Genomic DNA, 22,500 nt, shown 5'->3' on the forward strand with positions numbered 1-22,500 from the left:
CACAAATGTCCCTTTTTAGCCCCGCCCCTTTCCCAGCATCCTCCTTTAGCCCCGCCCCCTCGCCCCTCTGGACTGCGGTACCTGATTATCTGTTTGGGGATGGACGAGCGTCTCCGAGACAGTATTTTGGGGATGCAGGAGCGGCGGCGGATGGTGGGGACCCTCCGAGGGCCTCGCTGGCCCTTGGGCGGGACCGTGTTGCCCCGCTCGAAGCGGACCCTCTTCCCACTACATACGCGTGGGGGAACCAGCATGCAGCCCCGCCACCAGGCAAAGAAAGGCCACAGCGGTGGCAGACGGAGGAAGAGGGGGATCAGGGAGGAAGAGAAGAAAGAGACAAGAAAAGTTTCAGAAGAAGGGAAGAGCCTGTTAACAGCTGGAAAGATAGATTTTGGTGAAATATTAATAAAAAGATGTTCCAGAAGGTTTAGGCATGCAGAGTACGCAGGGTAGTAGTGTGTGTGTGGGTGGATGTGTGTGTGTCTGTGTGTGCGCGCGCGTGTGTGCGCGCGTGTGTGCGCGTGTGCGCGTGTGTGCGTGTGTGTGCGTGTGTGTGTGTGCGTGTGGATGGGTGTGTGTGTGTATGTGTGTGTGCGTGTGTGGCTGTGTGTGTGTGTGTGTGTGTTCTGACCTCTTGATGGTCTGGGTGATGGAGGGCCGTCTCTCCTGGGGGGGGCTGAGGTAGTGGTTGGGGGCCGGCTCCCAGGCAGAGAGCCCCGTCTGGTTCTCCACTGGCATGCTGACGCTACGCGGCACTGCCAGGGGAGTCCGCCCTGCAGGCTGCTACACAAACAAACACACACACACACACACACACACACACACACACACACACACACACACACACACACACACACACACACACACACACACACACACACACACACATTGTCATTGTCACAGTAGTACAGTATAGTAGAGCAGCAGTAGCATTAGTAGTAGGAGACTTTACATAGGGAAACATATCGTTACCCTTGGTAACTAGGTACCCTAGTTTAGTTTGGTAGTAGCTACAGTAGTATGGCAGTACTAGCACTAATAGTAGTATTATAGTATAGTATTATAAGTAGTCGTAGTAGTCGTAGTCGCACTTAACCTGGGGTACAGTAGTAGAGTAGTAGCGTAGTACTAGTAGTATACCTGGGATACAGTATAGTATAGTAGTAAGGTAGCAGTAGTCGTACTAGCACTATACCTGGGGTACAGTATAGACTATACTGTACCCCAGGTATAGTACTAGTACGACTACTGCTACCTTACTACTATACTATACTGTATAGTATAGTAGTAAGGTAGCAGTAGTCGTACCAGTACTATACCTGGGGTACAGTATAGTAGTAAGGTAGCAGTAGTCATACTAGTACAATACCTGGGGTAGAGTATAGTAGTAGCAGTAGCAGTAGTCGTACTAGTACTATACCTGGGGTACAGTATAGTAGTAGCAGTAGCAGTAGTCGTTCTAGTACTATACCTGGGGTACAGTGGGAGTATCATCAGGGGTCAGCTGGATTGTGGGGATGTCCAGTTGGAGCCAGGGGGGTTTCTTCCTCTGCAGGCTGGGGCTGCCCTCCACGCCCTTGCCCAGCTCAGCCATGCTCACTACTGCCCCCTACACCTGCCAGCTGCACAACACAACACATAGGAAAAAAACAACAATTACATCCCATTACTCGGGTTAACTTGGGTCCCTTTAGTTGTAAAACTAGTGTAGCTGACTAGAGGCCCAAAACAATAACAATGACTAACACTAACAATATTGTTAGTCCATAAATAATATATTCAATGTAATGATCCTAACCAGTGAATCCAATTGAGAAAATATATGACCTCCTGGTTAGCAAAATTAACGTTTTAGAATGGCTTACAGCTGCTCAAGGTTAGCTCAAATTCGTTACCTCTGACTCTCTCTGGTGGTTACCGTCTTATGCACACTTCCCTCATTGCATCACTGGAGCCATGTGTTCAGCAATTGACTAAATGAGCATTGCCTTGGCAAGAAGTATCTGTTGTTTACCACAAGGTGGCACTACATTTCTCAGTGAGAAATGATGTCCATCTGTTAACTGTCTGTCAACAGCCCTATACTAGGCTGGTTGTCAGGAAAGGAAAAAAAGAAAGAACAACCAAAGTAAACTCTGAACAAGAGATGGAAATAGGAGGAGCAGAGCTGTCTCACTGCCAGATTGTCTCTCTCACTGACATATACTTTCAGATAGTAAAGAAAAAAGAAAATATATAATTGACACCTAATCTTCGTACGTCCTGTCAGTTAGGGATTCATGTATCGGAGGTAGCCAATTGTAAATTATACCTAATACCTTCATTGCCTTAGTCACTTGCCAATTTGACCAGCACACAAATATAACACGAACCCGACTGTAAAATCGTACACGCATCTGGTAAATCTTAAATTCACGATGGGGTTTGACACTTTAGGGGTATCACTCATAAATATGTTGACATCTGTCAACATATTTGTTGACAGATCATGACTTCCATCTGGGTCAGATGGAAGTCATGAAGAACCTCCAATCAAGATCCTTCCCCACAGGCCACAGATGCTAATCATTCACCACCACTCCCCCCCGGCCCCCACTTATGAGGAAGCCTTCATGGGTCAACCACATCCCCCCCCCCTCACCTGGTGACCAGGCAGTAAGGGTACTGACTGACTAGCGCAAGGAAGTGAGGTCATTGCTGAAGCAATAAGCCAACAACTAGATCTAGTTGGCCTGCATGACTTCATGGGGCTGGAACCCAGTACCGTTAGGCTGCTGGACAAACATCCTGTTGAGCTACACTACACTGCATTGAACTACTGTTCTCCTCCCACGCAACGCACAAAAAGCAATTTACAAAACCAAATATACGGAACAAAGCCTAAACAGAAGCGCTTGGGTCAAACATAAATCCTCTCTCGTGTCCTGTTTTATCCATCGCTGCATCTACTCAGTAAGAAAGGGGGGACATTTCCCAACGTGTCGTAACAGACCAAACGACAGGCCATTGTAATTTCCTTGGCAGTAAAGCATAACTTGTCTTAACACCACTGCATCCTGTTCCACTTTTAATAAACCCCCGCTGGCATGGTTTCCACGTAGCCTTCATAAGGGCCGCGTTTTAATCAGCCCACACAGGCCGTGCGTTTAAACAAGGCCAGTGTGCATACCAAGGCTCATGTATTACACATCTTATCCTGTCCAATTATCTGAGGTTTGGGTCCCTAAAACTGTGTGACATCGTCTCTGTCTAGACCAATCAAAGGCTAGTTTGACTGCTGCAATGCTCCCCAGTGTTTGCCTTAATGTGAACACAGTGAACACAGCCACAGTGAATCACTCGGATTGCTCTGGATAATAACCAGTGTCCCACATTGGTTAAATTAGGGTCTGTACAAATGTGATGAGGTGGTCTTTGCTGTGTGTGTGTGTGTGTGTGTGTGTGTGTGTGTGTGTGTGTGTGTGTGTGTGTGTGTGTGTGTGTATGGGGGTGTCTGTGTGTGTGTGTGTGTGTGTGTGTGTGTGTGTGTGTGTGTGTGTGCTTGCGCGTATGTGTGTGTGTGTACATGTGCGTGTGTGTGTGTGTCTGTGTGTGTCTGTGTGTGTCTGTGTGTCTGTGTGTGTGTGTGTGTGTGTGTGTGTGTGTGTGTGTGTGTGTGTGTGGCTTATAACATCGCATCCTCTTTCTTGCCTGAAGTACCTCAGCGAGCGCCCTCCTCTGTGTTATTGCATTGGTTGCCTGGCGAGGCACGTGACAGTGCTCACTCGTGTACACATATCCAGTCCGTGCTAGCTTAGTGCTGTTTGAAAGCTACGCCGCTGTCACCAGAAAATACAAAAGCTTATCCACAGCTAATCCCGAATCAAAACTCTGTGTTCGCTGTGACTGCGATGTTCATCAGCTCAGCATGTCAATCATTTGTCATGTTATTTTTTTTTTCTGTCATCACTAAATTACACAGTTTAAAAAGCTGTGCGGCAGTTGCCAGAAATTACCAAAATGTTTGATTCGCTTGACACTGGCCTAACATCTGTTATGCCAGCAGCTGTTCTAATAATATCACTGTAGGTAATTTCCTTCCTGTACAGTCTCTCTCTCTCTCTCTCTCTCTCTCTCTCTCTCTCTCTCTCTCTCTCTCTCTCTCTCTCTCTCTCTCTCTCTCTCTCTCTCTCTCTCTCTCTCTCTCTCTCTCTCTCTCTCTCTCTCTCTCTCTCTCTCTCTCTCTCTCTCTCTCTCTCTCTCTGTTCACATCTGTGAGTGTATGTGTGAGTTAACAAACATGATTAAATGATTTAACAACCTGCAATGAAAACATAAAAACTGGCATTTTAAATTATGTCAGCCCTGGCTTATGGATAGACATTAAATAATAAATGTTTCAGATATGAAATTGTATTCAATTAACCTTGATATTTACCGGGGCACACAACATTGGTTTTGGATTATTTTGCATCGTTTGATGCAGAGTATATGATTTTAATTTTATAAAGATAATGTACCAGTCTAAATGAAGATATACACTTTTCCCTTGTCATGTGTATTAGAACTTATTCTCGACACATGCATTATGTTCAAATTTGAATCACGCTGGGAACATTTGCGACAAATGCAATGACCAAGGGACACAAATTATATATATATTTTGAAGTGAGAGCAAACCAAACCAAACCAGTAAAACAGCGTCAGTCACAGAGCCTCCGCAGCCAAACTGAGATAATTAGCATTTCAAAGCCTAGACGACATCTCTCTTTCAAAGACGGGCGGAACATCAGTGCGGCCATGGGTGAATGTTTTAATACCCTTGTGGCGTCTGGCTTTCATTTAGCAACCACTGAAAATTAGTGAGCTTTCCATTACTCAAACACACTCACATGTGTAAGCTTATACTGCTTAGGCCATTCATTTCCACCGCACACACATGCACAAGAAGAAGAGACTTGGTAAGCCAAAAGTAAAAATATATTTCCCATTTAGATCCTTGTAGTCCACACTGGTTCAGATATTGGACAAGTTTGTTGAGCATGATAAACAAAGAACACTATAAACCATTTTATGTATTATTCATTAGACACCACGATCAAACCTGGAATATATGCAGAGGAGTTTACAACACAGTTTAGATACACAAGCTGTGTTCCTCATAGAAGATTAAGAGTTATCTCCAGAACTTCCCACTGACTCAAAGATAGCTTAAACCATCTTCCACGGCATGCTCAAAACTCATGTTCTCAGACTGCATCTTGGAACTTCATGATTTAAAATACAAAATCCCAAAATTGTAATAGTCTCTAATTCTTGTTTCTATAATGTAGCACTCAAAAGCGGAAGCTTTGCTTATTTTATGAATTGTTATATAATGATTCTTGCACTTTTTGAGTGGTATCTATCCTCGCTGTTGATTTTATTTTATTTATTGGTTTATTTCACGGACATTGCAAACTAATCAACAGTCAACCTGTAAGTGAGCCAGAGTTAGCCTAAGAGGCTAGTTTACAACCGTTGTCCCCGGCCAGATATTCAAAAGGCAACCTAAAATAACAGAAATAAAATGCATGTATGAACTTGTACTTTGATTTACTTAAAGAAAATCATTTTGGGCAAAAGAGTCTGTCATTTTAAAGAACAGGTTTTGAGGTTGAACTTAAAGGTCTTCAACCCATTCTAATCCTTACCAGTTTTCAAATTCCTCCTCAGCCTGACCTGAAACCACCCAGCTGGTGCGTGGAAGAAACCATAAACAAAGATCCAAAGTGTTGGCCAGCAATCTGAACATTTCCATTGAGAATAAATGGTGGCCATTACATTCCTACTAACAAAATAATTTGTGTGTGGTCTGGCCTAACTCAACTTGAAGATAATGGCGGTATCACTGCCAAGCACTGGGGTTCAATTCTCGTTGGGGACACTAATCATTTATGTTATATATATATTTAAGATATTCTAAGTAGGGATGCAACGATCCGATATTTGTATCGGTATCGGTACCGATATTGAAGACATTTCTAGATCGGGTATCGGTGACAAATGGGCCGATCCATATTTAAAAAAAAAATAATATATTTTTTTTTTACGTTTATGTACATACTTGAATCCTATTCCTACTACCTTGCAGCTTTGATAATTTAATTTCCCACGAAAATGTTCTCACGGGATTAATAAAAGTGTATCTATCTATCTATTGGCTGATCTATTCAGTTTCTATGCTGTGCGCTGTGAGTGACGTCATAAACAAGCAACACGCCGTGCGGAGCCTACAGTGATTGCAAAATGGAGCGAGCAAAAGGATCTGCTATCTGGAGCTATTTCACTTTACCGAAGCCAGCAAGCTCCACGGCTACATGCAACATATGCAAAGTAAATGTCCCGAGGGGTGGTATTAAACCTTCTAGCTTTAATGCCACAAACCTTATAAAACACCTCCAAAAATTCAAGTCTCATGATCCCAGTCTTTTCCCCTCAATGAAACTTACAGTTTGTAGCCATCATTTCGCGCTGTTTTTCTATATCGGTATCGGATCGGTATCGGCCGATACTAAACCTCAGATATCGGTATCGGTATCGGAGGTGAAAAAAGCGGATCGGTGCATCCCTAATTCTAAGGCAGTGGTTTTCCACTGTTCTAGCTCCGGGACCAACGTATGTCAATATTCATTAAGTCACGAACCCCCCGCTTCCCCAAAATATGGATCTAAGGTATAGTTATCGACAATTCCGTCCTGTACAGTTAAATACATGTAGCGGACAAAAAGCTGAAACAATTCTGGTTAACTCAAGAACATAGTAAGCGATTGAAACACGAATTAACGTTGAAACGGTAGTAAATCCATGGTTTCCTTTCTAAAGATTGCGGTTTGGCATATGCTCAGTGACCAACTACTAATGCCTTCGGGGATGCACCATTCGAGATTCACTGTTGTAAGGCACTTTGTATAAATGCATCCATCATCCGTTCTATTCAGTGGACATAATTCAGGTTGCATAATGCATCGTTCCATCGGTCACACACGTTGTTCTGATGCCTGAGAGCCGGCTTCCACACATCTGGAACTAACAGAGGGCAATCCAAAGGATAAACAGCTCTGATACTACACATCCGTCTGCCAAGTTGGATGCTTATACAACAGGGACGGTTAGACGTCAATAGGCTAATCCAAACCGCCGTGACAGAGAGAAGGAGACGAGGGAGCGTGGAGGGCACGCTGGAGCCTGGGTTAGAGAGGGAGAAAAGGGAGAGACACAGAGCATGAGAGAGCGAGGATTATCAGAGCGTGAAAGAGGTGCTAAAGGCTGAGAAAGGGACAGAAGTAGACAGAGGGGGGGGGAAAGAGGCAATTGAAATGAGAGTCAGATCATATGAGAGAGAAATATAGCAAGCGAATGAGACACAGTGCAAGAGACAACACTGTGTCTCTGTGTGTTGTAACACAAGCACGCATATAAACACAGGGTGTTTGTGTGTGTGTTTGTATTTGTTTGTTTGTGCGGGCGTGTGTTACATTATTTGAAATGAAGCATGACACATGAGACATATTGAGCCAGCATAACCCTCTGATAAGGGAGGGTGGATCCCAGCCACACCTCAGGCCTGCACCTTCCCTGCCCTAACAGATTATCCAGCCACTATTAACAACCCTACCGAAATGGTATTCTGTCAGTGTGTATAATGCATTTTAATATATGTGTTAAATATGTTATTATCCGACATCCTCCTTAACAAATGATGCGACATGTTTGACATACACATTTGATCCAATTCATTCTCTTTTTTAAATAGTGTGTGAATACAATCCATTCATTTTCTTCTCATTTTGTATAATATTTATCAAAATACATTGAAAATAACAAGGCATAATTCTACAAAATAATATCATAAATAATAAGCAATAATAATATTAATATTAAAATGTAATAATGCTATTATAATATAATACATAAAATTAGTATTATAATTATCATTATAATCATCATATGAAATAAAAATATATAATAATACAAATCTAACATTAAGGTAACCAGCTCCTCAAGCTGTGCTTCAGAAACTTGCTTGCGCAGCACTTCTTGTGAATTAAGTGCTGCTTATTGAATAATGTACAATGGGCCTATAGAAATACAGGCCAGGGAATGGGCGTAGCAGCAGTAGTTACCCTCAATCAAAATTCATATGCATGTGTCGTTTGTTAAACTTTGCAGTTGAGTAAATTTTTCGTTACAGAAGTTTCTGGACGTTTTGCTGAAGAACAGCGAAACGTCCAGAAACTTCTGGATCGTTTGGTATATCTGAAGCATGTCATCTCCAGCCTATCGCAGCTCGTTTCGTGGTTGGGGGCGGGGGGGGGGAACCCTTTAAAAGCCGAGGGGTGACAGCAAACGGTACGATTCAGTTTGATTTTCTACTGAAGCAACAACAACACAACAGCAACCATGGTTGAGTGGACTGATGAAGAGCGCACCATCATTAATGACATCTTCTCCACCTTGGACTACGAAGAGATCGGTCGCAAGTCTCTGTGCAGGTATGAACCCAAACTCTAACCCATGTCTTTAACAATGCATTGTGAAACTCAAACTCATCATTGTTTTGACACCTGTACAAATAATGAATGAATCCATCGTCCTCTTGCAGGTGTCTGATCGTGTACCCCTGGACCCAGAGGTACTTCGGCGCCTTCGGCAACCTGTACAATGCAGAGACCATCATGGCCAACCCCCTGATCGCAGCCCACGGCACCAAGATCCTGCACGGTCTGGACCGGGCCCTGAAGAACATGGACGACATCAAGAACACCTACGCCGAGCTGTCTCTGCTCCACTCTGACAAGCTGCACGTGGATCCCGACAACTTCAGGGTACTAGCATAAATGGACTGCATTTATATCATGCTTTTACCAAAAGCGCTTTACAACATTGCCTGACATTCAACCATTCATGCACATAGTCACACACCGACGGCAGTGTCAGCCATGCAAGGCTGGAGCAGTTAGGGTTAGGCGCCTTGCTCAGGGACACCTCGACACTCTTAGCAAACTTACGGTTACCAGCCAACCCGCTCTTCCTCCTGAGCTAGTGCTGCCTGGGCATGCACAAACCACCGCCAGTTATTCTCCCCTCACGGCGGAGTTTTCCTAATGAACCTAGACCTCCCTAAACGTCTTTCTCCCTCCCTCACACGTGCAGCTGCTGGCCGACTGCCTGACCGTCGTCATCGCCGCCAAGATGGGCACCAAATTCACCGTGGAGACCCAGGTGGCGTGGCAGAAGTTCCTGTCTGTCGTCGTCTCCGCTCTGGGCAGACAGTACCACTAGGCTGACATTCCAAGCCGCAGAGTGGGTGATCTCCAGCCATCCCATTCATCATCACCGATCTACCATCATCCAGGAGTGGTGGGCGGGCACTGACTCTCAAGGGCCCTGATTGACAGCACGCAGCCCTTTAATATGCTCCACTCTGTTGAGGTGCTCTGCATCATTACCTGTGAATTCATGTCATCCGAATCTGATAGTATTGCTGTGCAACATTGTTATATTTATCCCACAGTAAAATCATGTTGAGCACTTCACGACTCTGCTTATCAAACCTTGTCTTATTTGTGTTCATGGGATTGCTTCACGAGCTTCAACTGCGGATAATACGTTGATTATCCTATACATTGATGAAGACACCACTACAAAGAGGCATCAATATAGAGAAAGAAAGAATAAAAGACATGGATATTGATGCACAAGATACAGAGAAAGACTGATATTGAAAGAGAGGGAGAGCAAGAGCAGGGGACAAGCGAGGGGAGGCCAGAAAGACAAAAGCCTACTCAAAGCGTCTGACCCCCCCCATCCCATATGGATCTGCTTTATGTCTGCACTCTGCTGACCGGAGGGCCGCTGCCACAGTGAAGACCCAGTCCAGTGTGGTGTTGGTCTGCTGCAGACATGAATAGACCTTCTCACCACCCACCCATCCCCGGCTCCACTGCCCCCTTTGTCATTCAGTCGCCCATAGGAACGCAACAGAGCAGTTGCCTGTGTTTGCCAGCCATGTATGAGGGACACTTATGAGGGCTGGCCACAGATAGCAGCCATTGGGAAAGAGAGGAGCTGAGACCAGGCAGAAAGTTCAAGTTCTTTATATTTTAAATGCAGAGAAAAAAAAACACACAGTAGAAGTAATTTCTGGCAACATAATTATTTGGTTCCAAGCTCTCCTCAACAACACGTGTAACACGATCAACACTACTACAGCAGGAGTCCCTGTAACGGATGTGGAGGGGACAACCTCCACGTACAACACTCGTACTTGGGATCATAACCTCTGTGATCGTACGGACCCGAACCCGACTCCTCTGTAAGGGTGTAACGATAAACAAGGGAAATGAAATAGTATTAATTGTTATGAAAGTAGGTAACAAAAAGAGCGAATGTAAAAAAATAAAAAATAAAAGCTAAAGAGTTGTTTAATGGCTAATAAAAAGTGATAGTAGTTAGTTAGGTGTTTACAGTGCAATAGTGGTAGCTGTGTGGTGGAAAGTGATAGAAAGAATAAGAAAGAAAGTGTTTCATAACAGTGCAGTAATGTAGTCAGCATCTCCATGGAGAGATGTAGGCCACGGAGGGAGAACAGATTTGCAATGAGGATTACAAAAATCTCTTTCCAGATCACCGGGGTACGGATTAAATCTTGATCATTTTGGTGTCTAATGTGTGTAGGGTTGGAGGGCGATGCAAAGCCTCCCAATGGCCTGAATCAGATAACCTCCTCACCTGTCATGTGTCCTGGGGGGGGGGGGGGGCAGATACACAAAGTCATCATCAGCCCATGGGCGGTAAAGCACCTGAACCACTAACTCATGGGATCTTGTACAGACATCTGAGCCGTACTGGTACAAGGATGCCTTCAATTATGCGCAATGGAATTATTCACATACCATACATGGGAGGAACTCATTTCAACCCGAGTTTTATTAGATCTTATGTCCATTAGTTAGCACACACTTTTATCCAAAAGTGACTTATGGTGAATACAGATAAATCAGTAATTATAGAGCAGTTAGGGTTAAGTACATCTTGTTCAAGGGTACCTATGGGAGGATTTCAGACACTATTTGGGTTTGAACCCATGTAGTGAAACATCCTGAACACTAGACTCCACCAACCTGCCCCTGGGCACAAAACGGTTGTGTCTTTCCCATGCAACACAACAGAATGCTGCAGGCTTGTGGTAAACAGATAGGTTTACAGGTAGGGTTATTCTGAAATTTAAAAGGGTTATTCTGAAATTTAAAAGATGCAAGAGTTATTCTGAGTGTAATACGTTTGTCAATGCCATAGCCCGTCAACAAGTGAGTGAAAGACCCAATGACAATATCTGTATGGAGTTGACTGCGCCGGTGTCTAAGAGATGATTTAGACTGAGGGCTGTCACAAATGCATAGCATCTCAATGTTAGAGACACGTCCAGAGTGGGACGCAGAGAGGGAATGGATTTATTGTGCTGTTCAGGGATAAAATCCTGGTCTATAGGCTCCGACTATCTAATCATACGTGTACATAGTAGCCTCAAGCGTGCCTGCATTCTCAAAAACCAGCTGCGGCATCCATCGAGGATGAGCGAACCCTCCGCCCCGGCTTTGCGATGGCAGAGGCATGGTCTGCTGTGACTGTAAACTGCTGGTTCAGTACGCGACAGGCTCAGACATGCTCACCGCTTCACGTGCTTCGCATGAGGTGTGCCTGGGCTTTGAACAGCTACATATTGAGGGAACTGAAAGAAAGGGAAAATCAAAGGAGGAAATACTGCATGTAGTTGCACAAATTGCATGCTCAAGCACGGAATAGACCTACTACACACAGGTGTCCATGCTGACACACACACACACACACACACACACACACACACACACACACACACACACACACACACACACACACACACACACACACACACACACACACACACACACACACACACACACACACACACAATGTGCCTGCGAGTATGCCGACTGATTCGCAGACAGATTTATGTGTTTCGTGCATGCGCAAACACATGCACACGTACCCAAACGCACGCACACTCAAACACAAATCAAACACACACGGTTTCGGTTCAGTTACAAACAGGAAACAGATATCTCCTCCAAGTGTGCACCGTTTGCAGTCGTTTGTCATTGAGTGTCTGTTTAATATAACCTCAAAGGCAATGGCAAAATGTCGATTAAAGATAGAAAATAACGATTCCACTGATCATCTGAAGATGCAGTAAGTAGTATAAGTGATACATTACACAGCTGGTCTTAATAAGTCTAATTGGACATCTTCAAATATTAACTATCAATGCCAACTACATCTAAAGGAGACAGTAGCCTGTGCACCAAATAGTATATTGGACAACTAATACAATTTCGGTTTGTGTATTAGCAATACACACACACACACACACACACACACACACACACACACACACACACACACACACACACACACACACACACACACACACACACACACACGTGCGCGCGCGCACACAAGCTCGCAAGTTAGCAACCTAGAGCAGCTATGCGCTGTGTGACAAACCAACATGTCATGATGATCGCTAATGAGTTTTAACGTAAACCTCGCCTTGAGAGACCCCTGCACCCGCGTGTATCCCTACAGACGACGTGAGCCGAGATGGCGAGGGTTAGTTTTGCACGCGATATAATACTATTTAAGAGGCAGAGTCAAACAGATGCTCGCTGTCTCTATGGCGATGCCGCCAACGTGTTCACCGAGACCTATGGAAACTGCACAGCAGTCGAGACAGCATGAGTACATCATTCGTTATTCCCCTTACCTTTTTGTTGAATCCTAGTAGCCAATGGACAAACGGTAAATCAAAATGTCAACGTATCCCGCCAGCCCGCTCATAACTTATCAGTCCTAACATCTTCAAACGCGGGAAATGAGGGGGAACCTTGGCGTGGGGGCTACACCTTGCCAGCCTCACTGTCCTTGCTTGCCACCTTTGGAGAAGAAATACTCGCAAAACGACCGCGTTTGCATCGATAAGAACGGGACTTCTTCAACGGGTCCAGGCTGTAATCTGTGTGTGAAGCAGAGCAGCATCGCGTGCGCCGGAGTCCGCCCCCGCGAGGGGATGACAACAGCTGTAGCGTACAGCGCAAGCCCGGCCCGCCATGCAAGTTTTCAGTTGTCCAACGTCACCGCCAAACGGCGCGCGCGCGCCATGGCAGGCAGGTGCTGTCGCTGGAAATACGGGTTTCCCAATTTGTATTAATCATTAAAAAAATCGTATTCAATGTATTACACACCGTGGGCTACTGCTGGGCTACATTTAGGCTACGTGTTTGCAGAAACTACACAATTTGAATAAATAAATAAAAAATATCAGTTTTTTATTCTTTTCTGGTAGGCGTTATAGTTTATCAATGCTTTTACTGTGTCTGTGAGTTTGTGTGTGTGTGTGTGTGTGTGTGTGTGTGTGTGTGTGTGTGTGTGTGTGTGTGTGTGTGTGTGTGTGTGTGTGTGTGTGTGTGTGTGTGTTTGTAAATGCTGTGTGCGTGTGTGTGTTATAGCTCAACCTCTTTCTATGTATTTTGTGTTTGTGTGAGTGTGTGTGTGTGCGGGTGTGTTTTTAAATATGCGTGTGTGTGTGTGTGTAATATATCAACCTCTTTCTATGTATTTTGTTAGTGTGTGTGTGTATGTTCGTGTGTGTGTGTGTGTGTTTGTGTGCGTCTGTGTGTGTGTGTGTGTGTGCAGTTGATATATTATAAAGTAGGTCTACAAATAGGTTATAAATAAAGGGATGATTGAACACCAGCCATAAACCAAGCAGCATTGGTATTGAGGTAACGCCAAACCTGGGGCAGCCTTATGTATAATTGACCTTATTTCCATTTTCTTTTTCATTAAACCTTTTTCCTTTAACTATGCGGTACAAACACAACCACAGCATAGGACAGATAGCACTAAACAAAAAGGGACATCTAATTGGCCATTATTTATACAGCGATAACATGAGGTCATGACGACCTGATGAGCAGGCGTGAAGCCTTAGCACGGTGCACGCCTCACCGCGTCAACAGCCAGGCCCCTCTGGGCCAGCTGATAAGATGCTCTTATCCGTTATCCGCTCCAGACTTGTTTCATTCACTTCACAGTATCCTCCCTTTATTAGGGGTCCAAGCCAACAGGTTGGATCCCTATCGTTTTTGTAACGATTTTTCTTATTTCTCTTGCTCTTTCCCATTTATTTATTTTACGCCATCCCTCTCTCTCTCCCGCTCTCTCTTTCTCAGTATCTCTTTCCCATCTCATGCGCTCTGTCTCTTTCTACTTCTCCCCTCTCTTTCTCCTTTTCCGTCTTCTATTTCATTATTTCTCTCTGTCTCTCTCTCACTCACACACACAAACACACACACACACTCACTCGCATCTCTCTCTCTCACCATAGATCTGGAGGCTGTGTTATAACCAGACACTTGACAATTCAAAGACCTGCAGCTTTATGTACTCCACCATCCATCTCATTGAGGGCTTCTTGAGCTCAGCATCTCATGAAACTCTCACTCGGCTCGGTGTAGTGAATCCACTGACACTGGAACATTACTGTGTGTCCCCTGGATGACAACGTCAAACATGAGACGTCCATTTGTATGTCATGCGTGGTCATTGAGCCAGCAGTCCACTCCTGCTCCCCCCCTCCCCCCCCCCCCCCCCCCCAACCACATGACGACCACTGATAACAGAAGACACACCAACGACGGAAACGAACTCTTTCAGCGGTCGAGACTTTGGTATTCTAAAATCGTCTGGATGTTTTAGACTAATTGCTAAACTGTACATTTCTGGAGAGGACTAACAATCATAAGAATAATATTGGTAGTTGTTTACATTTTTAAATTATGGTTGCAGCTCCTCCTGCTCTGAAAGATCAGTGGGAGAAAAGTTAACGTCTAAGTTGGAAACTGAAAGCAAACACACCCTGGATATTCAATTGGGGCCACATTTGATCCAGTGGTGAGTAGGTTGCGATGCTCTCAAAACAGGAGAAAGAGCTTATCATAGAAATATGGACCAGACTGACCCCTTTGGCTGACCGCATAGGAGCAGAGGCTCTTCTGAGGTAAGACGCTATTACCGCCAGTCGTTGAATAAGGTAAATTTTAGTCTTTTTTCACCATTTTCCAATTCTGTTGATCAAAGTGGATACAAATAAATGTTTTGATTTACATGTGCAGTTTTGGTGGAACACGAATGCATACGTTTAGTTTTCCAGTGGGTATCCAACGCCTCACCATGGCAGTGTTGATAGAGCAGGGCTTTATCAATAGAGATTAACAGTAACCTATTCACACCAAAAAGTTGTATATGTGTTATTTAGCATTCTCACGGTATTCTCAACATATGACATTTATCTAAGGCCTATCATGTTAGAAATTAACAAGGTATACAGGTCAGGAATAAACATATAAACTAAAAGAACTGCCATTTTCTAACCTCCATGACAACACAACGCCGCAATGATCCATATTCACCCATTCATACACTTATTCACTGCCCCAAGGATCTGTGGGCAGATGAAAAAGACAGAATGAAACAAACAAGGGTTTTCATGAACCAATCCTCAAATCAATCACCAAGCTCAATCATATGCATGTTGTGCTTGTTCTCCCCATGCCCTGCGCAGGATGTTCACATCATACCCTGGCACCAAGACGTACTTCTCCCACCTGGACATCACCCCCCGCTCGGCCCACCTGCTGTCCCATGGCCAGAAGATCTTCCTGGCGTTGGCAGAGGGCTCCAAGGACATTGCTAACCTGATGACTAACCTCGCTCCTCTTCAAACCTACCACGCCTACCAGCTCCGCATCCAGCCCAACAACTTCAAGGTGCCAACAGAAACAAAGTCTAGGGTGGTTTTCATTAATGTGTGCGCATTCTTGAAATAAAGTATTGCAAAAAGAAACGTTGGGAATGTTTGCCTGCAGGTATACTAGGCTTCTACCTACCTTCTATGCATAGGGGATCTCCAATATGAGGACTACAGGTGTTCTAGACATATAGGTGTACCTGGCCTACAGGTCTACATGTTACAGGTATATGAGGCTAACCGGCGTGTCTATGTACACAAGATCTATGGGTTAACTAGGACCATAGGTGTACTAGGCATATGCCTACAGGTCTACATGCATACTACAGGTATATACACTAAGGTTTGTCTAGGTATATGAGATTTACAGATAAACTAGGACTACAAGTGTACTAGACAGATAGGTATAGGCCTACAGGTCTACATGTTTACTACTACGGTATACCGGGTCAACAGGTGTGTCGAGCTACACAAGATCTACAGCTAAACTAGGACTACAAGTGTACTATGCATATAGGTAAACTAGGCCTACAGGTCGACATGCAATATGTCTACAGATGTTCTAGGTCTACAGTAGTTAAAAAAAAGAGTATGCTATTATGTTTGACGGTCTGTGCTTCAGAAACAAATCAAACTGAAATGGAAAAACACAAAGTGTGTGACAAAGACCCCGAAAGTTTAAGAAAACCTCACTCCAGTGTTTGATCCCTTAAGTAGGCATATGTTAGGAAAAATCGAAGGTACATTAACCGAAGGCACACATAAATTGAATCTGGTAACAATGTTTCCAATATGTCCTTTCTTCCCTCCAGCTGTTTTCGCACTGTATGATAGTCACCCTTGCCTGTTTCATGGGTGACCGCTTCACGCCCAGTTCGCATGCCGCCATGGACAAGTATCTCTCTGCGTTCTCTGCCGTACTTGGGGAGAAATTCAGATAAGAACATCGCCACCTCCGACCCGATGTTGCTCATCCAATGAAGTCGTAATGTTTAACATGTCGGCTATAGCTCAAAGCTTTAAACGCATATGGACATATCCGTATTCAATGCTGATCGGAAGGGATTTCAATAAGGTTATCAATACTATAACTATAAATGATTTATTCTATAAATGAAATACCTCTCTCTTTGTTTACAAGAATCACATTATCGATATTCCGACTCCAGCCAAGCAGTGCCAGTTTGTGTCAGTACACTGTTGGGCAGAGCACTGTTAAGGAGTTTTTTAAAGGCTGAAAGTCTCCCGCCTACTAACTGGGAAGAATCAATCTTGCACATTGTGACTTTGATAAGAAAAATTAGTACACGTATGTTTGTGTAACCTATAATTAATAGTGTAATTATGTAATGCATCCAGATGTATGATCAGTATTTTATTGGGTGCCACTTTTGCAATAAACTTTATTAACAACATGATCTGTTTTGTCGATATTACATTGATTTGAATTGAGTGTGGGTATGTGTGTGTGTGTGTGTGTGTGTGTGTGTGTGTGTGTGTGTGTGTGTGTGTGTGTGTGTGTGTGTGTGTGTGTGTGTGTTTGTGTGTGTGTATGTGTGTGTGTGTGTGTGTGTGTGTGTGTGTGTGTGTGTGTGTGTGTGTGTGTGTGTGTGTGTGTGTGTGTGTGTGTGTGTGTGTGTGTGTGTGTGTGCGTGTGTGTTTGAGACATGAATAAGAATTTTAGCAGATCGTAGGTTGCATTAATCAACAAGAAATGTTTTTCTGTGGATTCTGAGGTATAAACCAACTGCACACATTAGATAACACAAACCCTGAGTCATTGCTTAGTCACTCTTGCGAATATGTTTTGTGACTAGATAAAGGCACGTAATAACATTTGTAGTAGCATGTTTGCAATGAAGTCAATTCTCCAAAAAAAAGAAGCATACCCAAAAAAGGTTTGTATTGCAGTAAAATATAGAAGTAACTTTAGGCCTACACTGTTTAAAAAAATAACGACTAGGCCTACAGTCCTAGGTATTTCTAAATAAATTCTAACATAGTTACTTATAAAGATATCAATTTCTTATTTTAGATAGATTTTCATTTGGGAGATGAAATGTAAATGTTTAATACTGGAGACGGGTACATCATCGATATCTATCTATATTGGCCACATTTAAGTCCGCATCCAACAAGACTTGTTTCAGCACCATGGACAGGTCAGCCTCCTCTATTGTATTATTCTATCATGACTATATGAATGCAATATTCAAAATCCACGTTACTGCTATGCTGAGCGCAAATACAAATAATTAAGTATATCTCATATAAGTATAAGTCATCAGTAGGGTAAATGTATAAAGCCTTATATATTGTTCATTGGTAAAAACCCATTTAGAAATCAAAAAGACCACAACGGAAACCAGTATTTTTTTGTTCGTTTGTTTTTATTGACCATTGAAACGGACCACATGCATCAATGATGGCGGGAGTCTTCATGATTGATGCGAGTCACTGACAGCTCCTTAACGGTACTTCTCGGCAAGAGCCAGGGCCAGCTGGGCCAGGAATTTGTCGACGGCCACATGGACCTGAGGGGTGAACTCCTCGGGGAAGATCATGGACATGCACACCAGCATGCAGTGAGCCAGGAGCTGGGGTGGACGGAGAACAAGAGGAACCATAAGAACAATGTGGAACACAAATGGTTTACCACACACTGATAAATAGCGTAGATGGTAGCCTACCTTGAAGTTGACGGGGTCAACTCTCAGCATGAACGCGTGCAGCTCGCTAAGGCTGAGGAGTCCTCCCTTCAGGTCGTCGATCTTGCCGACGGCATCGTACACTCCACCCATGATGGTGATGCCATGCTTCCTGACGGGGGCAGAGCCGGGGCTCGCGTCCTTCCAGTGAGAGAAATAGGACTTGGTCTGGGGGTACACAGCCACCAACCTGGAGAGAGCGAAACAACCAGTTAGTATTGTGCTGGTCTATATGGTGGCACACGAAGCCACCTACAAAAGGAATGTCGGATATAAGCCTTTAAGTTGCTCATCGGACAAGAAAGTAAACGCCATACCTGGACAGAGCCTCAGCTCCGATATCATCGGACCGGGTGGACATCTTGCTGAAGAAATCCTTGACTGTGGCCTTTTGCTTAGATGAGAGACTCATGTTGACGTTCAGATAGTTGCTTTCTAGACTGAAAGAACAAGTTGCTGATGCTCAACCAAACAAGAGCAGATGTATTTATAGTGGCCTGGGGGTACAAACGATGTCTCCAGGCTCCGCCCCCGCCCGCTTCCTATTGGCTGCGGAGCCAGATAACCGATGGATAGGCCCCCTCGGAGGGTCCTGACAGCGGTCGGGCGTTGTCTCATAGTGTCCTTATCTGTGTTTGAGCGACGAGTTGAGAACACAACTCGTCGACAGGGGTGGGTTCTTAGTTCTCGTTAAGGGGAGTGGACACCTGATGGTATCGCTTTTGGTTAAATATAGAATCCTCTTTTTTTTTTCTATGTTCTACCCTTTTGACGTTATAATAGCCTAATAATATTGATATTTTATTATTATTATTATTATTATTATTATTATTATTATTATTAATTGTATTATTTACATTGGGTCAGACCAATCAATAGGCTGCCATTGATATTAAGGTTAGCTGGTAAAAGGGCTCAAGTGCTGCACAAGCAAGTTTCTAAAGCACTGCTGGACAGAGCTCTATGGCTTGATGTTAGATTTGTATTGTTATTATGCTAGTCAAATCCATAAAAGGAGACAAATAACAGATTCAGGGAAGAGAAGACAGGGCAAGTCATTTTTTGGTGATCAAGGTTTATTTGTTACTTTTACAAACAAATAAATGCAATAGCGGTTAAAAGACAACGTAAGGTAAAGACAACCTGTTATAACGAACAATTATCATCATCATCATCATCATCATCATCATCATCATCATCATCATCATCATCATCGGCATCATCATCACCATCGTTACAATCGTCATTCATTCATTCAAGTAGCAGTATCTACAATTGTTGTTACGATAATACATTTAATTTAGAGGCGCCTTTCAAGGTCACGATTACAAGACCTAGGCTATATCATGATTAAAATCCTATTATGATTATGATTAGGAATTATACTCTGATAATGTTGTTATTATTATTATGATTATGATTTTTAGCATTGTAATAAATAGTTAAATTATTAATAATCATCATAATAGGCTAATCATAATCATTTTGTTGTTCATAATTATAATACTAATTGTATTTTTATTAATAACTTTTTTATGATAAATAAAAAGCACTGAAATTAACGGGCTAAATTGTACATTTTTATTGGAATTAGGTTAAACGATATATTCAATGATCTGGGATATGTGGTTATTTATTCAACAGCCCATTCCACAATTCATATTTGGATGACGCAGCCTGTAGGCTATATGGCTCTTACACTAAGGTAATTTGCTTGTTTGTTTATTTGTTTGGTTGGTTGTATGGTGGTTGCCTGGTTCTTTTATTTTTTTATTTTATTGGCTGTCTGCAAAAAAAAATCAAGCATTAAGCATCAAAACCGTTGTTTGGACGATGTTGACGTGTAGGCCGACATGGGGAGGTATGGCAGCCCTGAGCGTGTTGAACCAAGGAACGCAGCCACCCCAACATTACAGCAGTTGGAGGATGAGGATACAACGAAGTGAAAGTACAATTGTTTTTCATTTTTTGTTTATTCAAGAAAATCTGCATTTTGTTGAATATCAGCTTAGTGGTACTGTCTGCCCAGAGCGGAGACGACGACAGACAGGAACTTCTGCCACGCCACCTGGGTATCCACGGTGAAGGCGGGGCCCATCTTGGCGGCGATGACGACGGTCAGGCAGTCGGCCAGCAGCTGCACATGTGAGGGAGGGAGGAAGACGTTAAGTGAGGTTCAGGTTCGTTAAGAAAAACTCCGACAGAGCACCGTGAGGTGAGAATAACTGGCGATGGTTCGTGCATGATCGTACCCTGAAGTTGTCTGGATCCACGTGCAGCTTGTCAGAGTGGAGCAGAGACAGCTCGGCGTAGGTGTTCTTGATGTCGTCCATGTTCTTCAGGGCCCGGTCCAGACCGTGCAGGATCTTGGTGCCATGGGCGGCGATCAGGGGGTTGCACAGGATGGTCTCTGCGTTGTACAGGTTGCCGAAGCCGCCGAAGTACCTCTGGGTCCAGGGGTACACGATCAGACACCTGCAAGAGGACGGGGAACGATGCGTTAATTCATTAGTGGTGTCAAAAAAATAAATACGAGTTTTAGTTTCACAATGCTTAACGACATATGGGGCAATATTCGGGTGCAGACCTGCACAGAGACTTGCGGCCGATCTCTTCGTAGTCCAAGTTGGAGAAGATGCTAGTAATGATGGCGCGCTCACTATCTGTCCACTCAACCATGGTTGCTGATGTGTTGTTTGTGCTTCAGTAGAAGATCAAACTAAATCATACCCTTCGCTCTCCACCCTCGGCTTTTAAAGGGTTCCCACCGCCGGCCCCTATTCACGGAACGAGCTGCAATAGGCTGGAGATGATAGGCTTCAGATAAACCCATCGAACCAGATGTTTCTTGAAGTTTCGCTGTTTTGCAGGCCCATACATTTAGCAAGTTAGTTTGAGAAATGTCTACATTTCCGAGTTCTACAAACGACACATGCATATGGATTTTCATTGATTGTACTGCACTACCTGACCTTTACTTCTATAGGCCCATAATACAAAATCAAATAGGCTGGGACAAATTCACAAGAAGGGCTGCACAAGCACGTTTCTAAAGTACAACTGGAGAGAGTAGCTGGTAAATATAATGTTAGATTTGTATTATTATGATTTTTATTTTATTTGTGATGATTATAATGATACTTACAATACCTACGTTATGTATTATAATTATGTATTGATATATTATTATTGTTATCATTATTGATGTTGTAATTTTGAAGAATTAGGATTCGTTCCTTTTTTGGTATTTTGCTCAACAGAAACCATAGCCTAAAACTGTGAAATTCCATTTTTATTGGAATTAGGTTAAACGATATATTCAATGATCTGGGATATGTGGTTATTTATTCAACAGCCGATTCCACAATTCATATTTTTTCCCATCTTCGACAGAAATACAGAAACAATATCTTGATTAAATCCAAAATAATGTATTGTCGGTATGCTATTGAATTGTATTCACTTAATAACTCAAACCAAACATCCTCCGAAACCCGTGTAATAAAAACCCATCAGGATGACGCAGCCTGTATGGCTCTTACACTAAGGTAATTTGCTTGTTTGTTTATTTGTTTGGTTGGTTGTATGGTGGTTGCCTGGTTCTTTTATTTTTTTTATTTTATTGGCTGTCTGCAAAAAAAAATCAAGCATTAAGCATCAAAACCGTTGTTGGGACGATGTTGACATGTAGGCCGACAGGCCATGGGGAGGTATGGCAGCCCTGAGCGTGTTGAACCAAGCAACACAGCCACCCCAACATTACAGCAGTAACAAATGAGGATACAACGAAGTGAAAGTACAATTGTTTTTCATTTTTTGTTTATTCAAGAAAATCTGCATTTTGTTGAATATCAGCTTAGTGGTACTGTCTGCCCAGAGCGGAGACGACGACAGACAGGAACTTCTGCCACGCCACCTGGGTAT

At 43.4% G+C, this 22,500-nt stretch overlaps 6 protein-coding genes across 12 annotated transcripts in view; 2 read left to right on the plus strand and 4 right to left on the minus strand.

Annotated features, from left to right (window-relative positions):
* The window catches only part of rhbdf1b (rhomboid 5 homolog 1b (Drosophila)), a 35,652-nt gene extending 22,495 nt beyond the window's left edge, over positions 1-13,157 (minus strand). Inside the window, exons 1-5 of one of the 7 annotated variants that reach the window (XM_030339509.1) lie at positions 12,824-13,157; positions 11,694-11,752; positions 1,472-1,622; positions 632-783; positions 82-228 (exon numbers count right to left, since the gene is read on the minus strand). In XM_030339509.1, the coding sequence (XP_030195369.1) occupies positions 82-228; positions 632-783; positions 1,472-1,594 (422 nt within the window). In that variant the 5' untranslated portion in view covers positions 1,595-1,622; positions 11,694-11,752; positions 12,824-13,157. Of the gene's footprint in view, positions 1-81; positions 229-631; positions 784-1,096; positions 1,103-1,471; positions 1,623-1,895; positions 2,044-11,693; positions 11,753-12,823 lie in introns of those variants that run through there. The other 6 variants (XM_030339511.1, XM_030339508.1, XM_030339510.1 and 3 more) reach the window with 6 other exon arrangements.
* On the plus strand, positions 8,316-9,560 carry LOC115530778 (hemoglobin subunit beta-2-like). The gene is made up of 3 exons (XM_030339517.1): positions 8,316-8,513; positions 8,624-8,846; positions 9,175-9,560. Exons 1-3 carry the CDS (start codon positions 8,422-8,424, stop codon positions 9,301-9,303), a joined length of 444 nt encoding a protein of 147 aa, XP_030195377.1. The 5' UTR covers positions 8,316-8,421; the 3' UTR covers positions 9,304-9,560.
* A 1,567-nt stretch (positions 13,158-14,724) lies between the features above and the next one.
* hbae4 (hemoglobin alpha embryonic-4) lies at positions 14,725-17,286 on the plus strand. Its single transcript, XM_030339273.1, has 3 exons — positions 14,725-15,118; positions 15,683-15,887; positions 16,681-17,286. Exons 1-3 carry the CDS (start codon positions 15,027-15,029, stop codon positions 16,807-16,809), a joined length of 426 nt encoding a protein of 141 aa, XP_030195133.1. The 5' UTR covers positions 14,725-15,026; the 3' UTR covers positions 16,810-17,286.
* A 951-nt stretch (positions 17,287-18,237) lies between these two features.
* Positions 18,238-19,173, minus strand: hbae5 (hemoglobin, alpha embryonic 5). Its single transcript, XM_030339272.1, has 3 exons — positions 18,894-19,173; positions 18,559-18,766; positions 18,238-18,465 (listed from the first exon to the last, which is right to left on the minus strand). The coding sequence occupies exons 1-3, from the start codon at positions 18,986-18,988 to the stop codon at positions 18,337-18,339; spliced, it is 432 nt and encodes a 143-aa protein (XP_030195132.1). The 5' UTR covers positions 18,989-19,173; the 3' UTR covers positions 18,238-18,336.
* A 1,346-nt stretch (positions 19,174-20,519) lies between these two features.
* LOC115530615 (hemoglobin subunit beta-2) lies at positions 20,520-21,323 on the minus strand. The gene is made up of 3 exons (XM_030339271.1): positions 21,164-21,323; positions 20,829-21,051; positions 20,520-20,713 (listed from the first exon to the last, which is right to left on the minus strand). The coding sequence occupies exons 1-3, from the start codon at positions 21,253-21,255 to the stop codon at positions 20,585-20,587; spliced, it is 444 nt and encodes a 147-aa protein (XP_030195131.1). The 5' UTR covers positions 21,256-21,323; the 3' UTR covers positions 20,520-20,584.
* A 1,044-nt stretch (positions 21,324-22,367) lies between these two features.
* Positions 22,368-22,500, minus strand: part of LOC115530614 (hemoglobin subunit beta) — an 821-nt gene continuing 688 nt past the window's right edge. The window contains exon 3 of the mRNA XM_030339270.1: positions 22,368-22,500. This exon is cut by the window's right edge and continues 61 nt beyond it. Within this exon, the coding sequence (XP_030195130.1) occupies positions 22,433-22,500 (68 nt within the window). The 3' untranslated portion in view covers positions 22,368-22,432.

This window comes from Gadus morhua, chromosome 18 (assembly GCF_902167405.1).
Source record: "Gadus morhua chromosome 18, gadMor3.0, whole genome shotgun sequence".
In the NCBI taxonomy this organism is placed as follows: Eukaryota; Metazoa; Chordata; class Actinopteri; order Gadiformes; family Gadidae; genus Gadus; species Gadus morhua.

What these genes read in the sequence shown, in the direction of transcription:
- LOC115530615 (XM_030339271.1), bottom strand. Translation starts at nt 21,255, where the DNA reads ATGGTTGAGTGGACAGATAGTGAGCGCGCCATCATTACTAGCATCTTC. An exon ending in GGCCGCAAGTCTCTGTGCAG is followed by an intron (nt 21,052 to 21,163) that starts GTCTGCACCCGA and finishes GTCCTCTTGCAG; the next exon opens with GTGTCTGATCGTGTACCCCT. An exon ending in TGGATCCAGACAACTTCAGG is followed by an intron (nt 20,714 to 20,828) that starts GTACGATCATGC and finishes TCACATGTGCAG; the next exon opens with CTGCTGGCCGACTGCCTGAC.
- hbae4 (XM_030339273.1), top strand. Translation starts at nt 15,027, where the DNA reads ATGCTCTCAAAACAGGAGAAAGAGCTTATCATAGAAATATGGACCAGA. An exon ending in GGAGCAGAGGCTCTTCTGAG is followed by an intron (nt 15,119 to 15,682) that starts GTAAGACGCTAT and finishes TGCCCTGCGCAG; the next exon opens with GATGTTCACATCATACCCTG. An exon ending in TCCAGCCCAACAACTTCAAG is followed by an intron (nt 15,888 to 16,680) that starts GTGCCAACAGAA and finishes TCTTCCCTCCAG; the next exon opens with CTGTTTTCGCACTGTATGAT.
- LOC115530778 (XM_030339517.1), top strand. Translation starts at nt 8,422, where the DNA reads ATGGTTGAGTGGACTGATGAAGAGCGCACCATCATTAATGACATCTTC. An exon ending in GGTCGCAAGTCTCTGTGCAG is followed by an intron (nt 8,514 to 8,623) that starts GTATGAACCCAA and finishes GTCCTCTTGCAG; the next exon opens with GTGTCTGATCGTGTACCCCT. An exon ending in TGGATCCCGACAACTTCAGG is followed by an intron (nt 8,847 to 9,174) that starts GTACTAGCATAA and finishes TCACACGTGCAG; the next exon opens with CTGCTGGCCGACTGCCTGAC.
- hbae5 (XM_030339272.1), bottom strand. Translation starts at nt 18,988, where the DNA reads ATGAGTCTCTCATCTAAGCAAAAGGCCACAGTCAAGGATTTCTTCAGC. An exon ending in GGAGCTGAGGCTCTGTCCAG is followed by an intron (nt 18,767 to 18,893) that starts GTATGGCGTTTA and finishes CGCTCTCTCCAG; the next exon opens with GTTGGTGGCTGTGTACCCCC. An exon ending in TTGACCCCGTCAACTTCAAG is followed by an intron (nt 18,466 to 18,558) that starts GTAGGCTACCAT and finishes CGTCCACCCCAG; the next exon opens with CTCCTGGCTCACTGCATGCT.